Source organism: Chenopodium quinoa, unplaced genomic scaffold (assembly GCF_001683475.1).
Source record: "Chenopodium quinoa cultivar QQ74 unplaced genomic scaffold, ASM168347v1, whole genome shotgun sequence".
NCBI lineage: Eukaryota > Viridiplantae > Streptophyta > Magnoliopsida > Caryophyllales > Amaranthaceae > Chenopodium > Chenopodium quinoa.
In genome coordinates, this window is record NW_018744855.1 from 520,962 (window position 1) to 527,500 (window position 6,539).

General features: G+C 33.5%; 2 protein-coding genes across 2 annotated transcripts; both read right to left on the reverse strand.

Moving 5' to 3' along the window:
- Window positions 1-1,845: 1,845 nt before the first annotated feature.
- On the reverse strand, window positions 1,846-3,343 carry LOC110704630 (36.4 kDa proline-rich protein). Its single transcript, XM_021882447.1, has one exon. It carries the CDS (start codon window positions 3,048-3,050, stop codon window positions 2,169-2,171), a length of 882 nt encoding a protein of 293 aa, XP_021738139.1. The 5' UTR covers window positions 3,051-3,343; the 3' UTR covers window positions 1,846-2,168.
- An 837-nt stretch (window positions 3,344-4,180) lies between these two features.
- LOC110704631 (14 kDa proline-rich protein DC2.15-like) lies at window positions 4,181-5,106 on the reverse strand. Its single transcript, XM_021882448.1, has one exon. The coding sequence runs from the start codon at window positions 4,971-4,973 to the stop codon at window positions 4,479-4,481; it is 495 nt and encodes a 164-aa protein (XP_021738140.1). The 5' UTR covers window positions 4,974-5,106; the 3' UTR covers window positions 4,181-4,478.
- Window positions 5,107-6,539: the final 1,433 nt, after the last annotated feature.

The following is a 6,539-nucleotide window of genomic DNA, read 5'->3' on the forward strand; positions in this document are numbered from 1 at the left end:
ATCCGCAAATTAATGTTGAAATTTTGTCTAATGTAAGGTGGATGTGCTCATTGCTAGTGTCATCATTTTCTACAAAAATTAAATCACGCCTTAGTGGGTAACTAGATATATGGACACGTTTTGTGTCCCTAAAATGCAAAACCCCATTGTTTATATCAATTGTATGATAATATTACTAATTGTGTCAGATTATTTTGGACTATCTATATTGCAAGCTTTTCACTATTCATATTCTTCTTCTTCCATTTATGCAACCAATAATGGTCGCTTACTCTATAAATTATTCTCTAATTAATTACTTCGTATATGTTAAGCATACATTCTGTAGATACTTTGTAAATTCCTGTAAAATTTTACCTAGCCTACAATTATACAATTATATATTTGATCATCGAATGATGAGCTAGAATACCTAATACTCCCTAAAAGAATTACGGAGTAGATAATTAAACAATCTATAATTTTCATGCTATAATATTTTTAATTTAAATTATGCACACAGAATCTAGCTTGTAGCTTAATTAGACTTTATTGAATGGGTAACTTTATTTCGTCCTTGTTTAACAATATGTTTTTATATAACATGTGATGACTGATGAGTAACTTTAATACCTTGTTTGGCAGTAGTATCTTTTTGAACAGCTAAAATAAAACTCCAATAACAAGAATTTTAAGTTCAAATTATTCAATTGTGCATGTTCTTTTCATTATTGCTTATAGGTTTTTTTTTTCCTATTGACCTTAAATATACTTCAATAGTTTGATATAATTAAAATTTTGCAAAAAATTATATAAAATTGTTATTATGCTACTTATATATGTTAATAGAGATCTAACAACATATGAAGTATTTATTTTATGATGATAAAATTTGATTTCGATAAGAAATGACTAAAAACTAATGATTAAAGTTAGTATAGTAAAAAAAAAAAAAAAAAGTCAATCAAACAATTCAATAATTCTAGGGTGAAGGAAGTACGTAAGTCGTAAGTATTATATTGTACTACATTCATCATGAATTACTACTAGGTTAACTTTTCTTGGAACAGTATGTTATTTTTAGATTGGGTGCATGATAAAAATGATTGTAAATTTAAACAGGTCAAAGTTAATCTCTTAACCTAGTAAACAACATACGAAGTATATTGAGGTTTATAGTATGGTAATTGACTCTGATATATTTTGTCATTCTTCCATACTATGCATATCGTCTATGTGTATGATAGCTATAAGAGATTTGTTCACGAGTTAACATTAATATCCTTAGTAATTGTAAACATCATTGCTATTGTAATATGATATGGTACAAAATCACAATAATAAAAAATAAATAAATAAATAAATATTATAAAGTATATATGCCTACATCACTCATTTTTAATTAATCCATAATTATAAAAAAAAAAAAATCTACTTAATTTTTAAAAACATATATTATGTTTACGTACATACTACAAGTACATAGGTTTACAAAATGATATACTAGGCACAGGCACAGGCACAGGCACAGGCACAGGCACTTTCTAATAATTCTATTAGTAACTTATACTTTGTACTTTGCATAGAAATTAGGATCAAAGGATGTATAGTGTATTATTAATACCTTTATCAATCACTACAATTATAACATAACCAAAAGATAAATATATTAATGCATTTTCTGCAGTATCTAAATTAAATTTGAAGTGGTGAAATTAACTACAGGTATATTGTAACAAAACTTGTAATCATACAAAGCGACATACCTCAGGTATGTGTGCATTATATTACCTCTTTTACTACAACCTTCTATCAATATGTAACTAACGTCTCATGATAGATTACATGTAAAAAAAAAAATAGGTATTACTCGAGATGATCGATTTTTAACAATAATAAAGGATCGAAACTTGTTGTAAACTAAACTAATTTCATCATGCATTTCCAGACAAAAAGAAAAGGTCAACCAGCTATATAATTAAGTAGCAAGCTGCTACTAGCAACTATAGAAGCTGAGTAAGACCAACGTACAACGAACATAGAAAACATTACAAGATCTTAATTAACACACGTACACTTTTTCTCCGAGTTAGGAGAGTGATAACACAACACATACATACGAAGTAGAACGAAAATAGTGAATTTCCTAAGAAATGTAAGATAGAATCCTCAAGATGAAGTTTATCTAATCAAGAGATAGGTGGACAAATGAAACCAGATGGAGGATTAAATCCGCATGTTGCAAGAACAGTGAGAGCAAGCGGAATGTATATGTTCAAGTTGAGAAGCTTTAGCCTTATTGCTGTGCATAGACATAATGCCGCCTCTAACTCTAGCAAACCTTGTAAAACTGGACAGCACATATTCTTGACTGGGTCTCCTAATCCAATATGCACCAAACCTCCTAGAACGTCCAAGCATAGCCCCAGTTTTAATGCATCTATTGGACATGTTTTTGGAATAATCCCTGGACTTCCACCACCAGGTGGACCATATCCTCCTCCTCCTGTTCCCGGTGGGGTCCCACCTCCACCATGTCCAGGAGGGGATTTACCTCCTCCGCCGCCTTGTCCAGGAGGAGATCCACCACCGCCTCCTCCTCCCTTTCCAGGTGGAGTATAGCCTCCTCCTCCATGACTACCACCACCTCCACCTTTACCGGGAGATCCAGGAGTTCCAGGTGTACCAGGAGGGCCAGGCATTCCAGGAGACCCAGGAGCACCTGGAGGACATGGAACAGACGGGGGAGTGATTATCACTGGAGGAGGTGTAACAACAGGAGGAGCTGGAATGATGATTGGTGGCATGATTATGGGTGGTACAACCACGGGTGGTGATACCTTAGGCCCACCACTTCCTCCGTGATGGGGTGGTTTCTTACCTCCATGATGCGGTGGCTTACCCCCATGATGAGGCGGTGAACGAGGATAGGGGCTTGGACGTGAAGGAGGGTGGCCGGAAGGTGGGTGACTGGGCTTGTCACAATAACCACAAGCGTAAATGGGAGGCAAAGATATAAGCATGCAAAACATGTAGATAAAAAACATAGCTGTAAGTTGTGTTTTCCCCATGGTTAGCTTGGGGATTGTAATAAACTTAACTATGTTTTTTTTTTTTTTTTTTTGAAAACCATAAACTTAACTATGTAAAGATAGGAAGATGTATGATGGATGAGTATATCTTGGGGAATATATACAGTATTATATATACTAGTCCGTACTAGGTAAATTGGTTTGAGTAACCCGTGACTATAAGCTCGAGATCGCATGCAGATGAGTACGTAAAAACACGTACTAGAATATTTTCCAAAAACGAACACGTATATGAATTATCAAAGTGAATGTGAAATGTGTACCAAATTTGATTATGGAGGACAACCAAGCTACTAAGTTTGATCCATGGATGTACTGTACTTTGTTTTGGTATTTAATCTGCAACTTTTGGAATGTTGTTTTCTTGTTTTTGCTTTGATAACTTCGATGCTCAACTTTTCAATCCGTGACTTTGGCTTTATAGATAAAACATTACAATCCGTGATTAATTATTAAAGCTTTTATTTCAGATTTGTCAGTGTCATCCGATTACACCAAGTTTCATGGCTTTCAACGTTTTATATACTCTTATTTGTATTTCATTTTCAGCAAATATAATTTTTTTTCTTTTAATTGTGTGACTATTAGCATAATTGAGCAATTATGATATTACACAGGCAACTTATAAAACTAGAGTTTCATACGAAACATTATTTTCACTGAATGACACATTAATGGTGCAATGCTAAATTGCTAAGTACCATAACTAATACTCGTACAACTAAAATTCTAAAAAGATAGGGATTGAAGAGGATATTCTTAATGTTACGTTAATCCATGATTTATACATGCATTTTGTTAAATTTTCATTATGTTTGTTTTTAATGTAGTATCATGAATTTATACTTTGAAAATGGAGTTGTATTATCATGAACATTGATTTCAAAATTATTTAATACACATTTAATATCATTATGTTTTTTGAAAGAAATTGCTAAATATAACCAATGCTTGTACTGGGAAGTGGGAATAGAGAGTCGAAAACTCCTACACTACTCATAGTCCTAAGTAAGCCAAAATATAATTATACGAATAATATAGGCATGCAGGAAGAGCAAGCTAAGCAGGGGACCCTCCACCCCTTTATTCTCTTTGACTAAACATTATTGTAAATATTATTTAAAGAAATTAAACTCAACTTTTATAAATCATGCAAGAAAGAGATTACACCAAACAGGGAATCAATAATGAAGGTGATTAAGAACAGAATCACCAATAATCGATTAAATCAAACAACAAAGCATGCATGAATATAAATATTGATCTGATAATTAATGCAAAACAAAATTCACTGGCCTTGAAATTACACAAATCAAGTTAAAATCAAGCTAATTAAGCTTGATGGTACGTAAATCTATCACCAAATAATAATGCATGCTAAGTCGTGAAATGAATAGGTTATATGAATCAAGGACATTGGAAGCCAGTGGGCACTTTCTTGCCACAATAGTTAAGCAACAAGCTTAAAGATAGAGGGATGTCAAGGTTAATGCCCAATATGTTAGCCTTGATTGCAGTGCATAGACATACTGCCGCCTCAAGGTCAACCAACCCTCCGATGAGAGGGCAGCATGGTGTTTTTGGTGGGGTTCCTACCACTAGGTGGATCAAGTCACCCAACACATTGGCGCACACACCCAACTTTAGGGCATCCATTGGGCACTTGGCTTGACTTGCCGGTGGCATTATTATTGGCGTTGTTGGTGTTGGTGTTGCTGGACTTCCTCCGTGGTAACCGCCATCATGGTGGCCATCGTGGTGACCGCCATGGTGTCCTCCGTGCTGGCCTGATGGGGCTTTGGGTGACGGAGGGCAAGGTACGTATGTAGAGCTTACTAAAGTGAACAACACAAGGTTTAGGCATAGTAGGAGGGAAGTTGATGCTAATGCTTTTGAAGCCATCTTAGCTAGAAGAAGTCACTAATAAGCAAGCTTTAAAATTGTTTATAATTAAGATGGCTTCTGATTGGGAGGGTTATTGTGGTGGGAATTAGAGAAGTCACTAATAATTTCTTTTATAGTGACGATTTTTGGTCAGCTTTAGGAATAATTAGAGGGGTCTTTTGTATTTTTATAACGTGACCATGTGTAAAAGGGTTTAATCAATGACCAACAAGCTGGAATAATTCTTAACCACAATATAGTAAATACTAAGTTGTCATTTGACATTTCTCTAGAACTAGTGTGCACTTCTATTAGAATATACGGAGTACAATTTACTCGTAATTATATAGCACTTGATCTTTGGAAGCTTGTAGATTGTGCTACGCCCACGGTTATGATTCATATAAACAGATCTAGATTGATGCCTTTCCGATTAGGATTGGTTATAGATGATACCATTATTGATGAAGATCTATAAACTTAATTATTATTGTTTAACTATTAATAATTATTAATTTGATCTTTGCTATGATTAAATCGTCTAGAGAATGATTTAGAGACTAGCAAAAGTACTAATTTATTTAGTATATATAGTATATACTATATAGAGTTCGATCATTCCATACTAATATACACACGTATGAAATTGTATAATAATGAAGAGTTTGGTATCAGGAGTTAAAGATAGTAATTCAATCTTTGATTCAGACTAACTTTATAATAAAAAAAATAAAATAAAATAAAATAAAAAACCAATTTTTTGTATGCTATTCATCAAGCAAAAAACACATACTATACATTGAATTATTTACTGTCTTAACAAGACATGTACTAGTTGGCCTTGGATTAAATGTTTAATAAGAATCTTATTAGAAATTATTAATACAAAGAATCTTAAGTTTAATAAGACTAACATATGGATGGAAGGGAGCCGCAGTTTATCACTTTAATATATTAAAGCAAAGCAGTTATATCAACATGACATTTTCATAATTATATACTTGTATGAAGTAATAAGTAGTACTCTATGTTTGGGTATCAAAATATTCCAACCTGTTTTGGGCCTGAAAAGAAAATAGACCACTCCTTGGGCCTAAGTCAATAGGACATAGCAACTTTGTTAAGCCCACTAGCACACAAGACCTAATAATGACCATCAAAGGCTCTCTAGTGGTGTTTATATACTGCTCTCAAGCTAAATTAGCTAGGAATACTATTAACACATTCCTAGAAACCAGCTTACGTGCTTACCTGCGAAGGTCATTAAAGTCTAATCTTCCCACATCTGTAGATGTGAACCTCAAAATTGTGTTTTAAACATAAACAGTCATTTATAAGGCATAATGTATAAGTTTGACAAAACTCTTGAAATTTGATTATGTCATCCAAAAAGATAGATCTAGTTTATGTCTACACATGCCTTAACCTGTAAAATGAGGTCGAGAGTTATGGTTTCAAACTAGCTTATATGACCTTGGGAGTCACCCCACGTATTCAGTTCAATTTTCGAAAAAAATGTCAAAAAATAACCCGAAATCGTGTATGCCTTCAATTTTGGACAATTTTTTCACTTTTTAAGAACCG

Excerpts from the sequence above, each read along its gene's own strand:
- LOC110704630 (XM_021882447.1), bottom strand. The coding sequence starts at position 3,050 with ATGGGGAAAACACAACTTACAGCTATGTTTTTTATCTACATGTTTTGC.
- LOC110704631 (XM_021882448.1), bottom strand. The coding sequence starts at position 4,973 with ATGGCTTCAAAAGCATTAGCATCAACTTCCCTCCTACTATGCCTAAAC.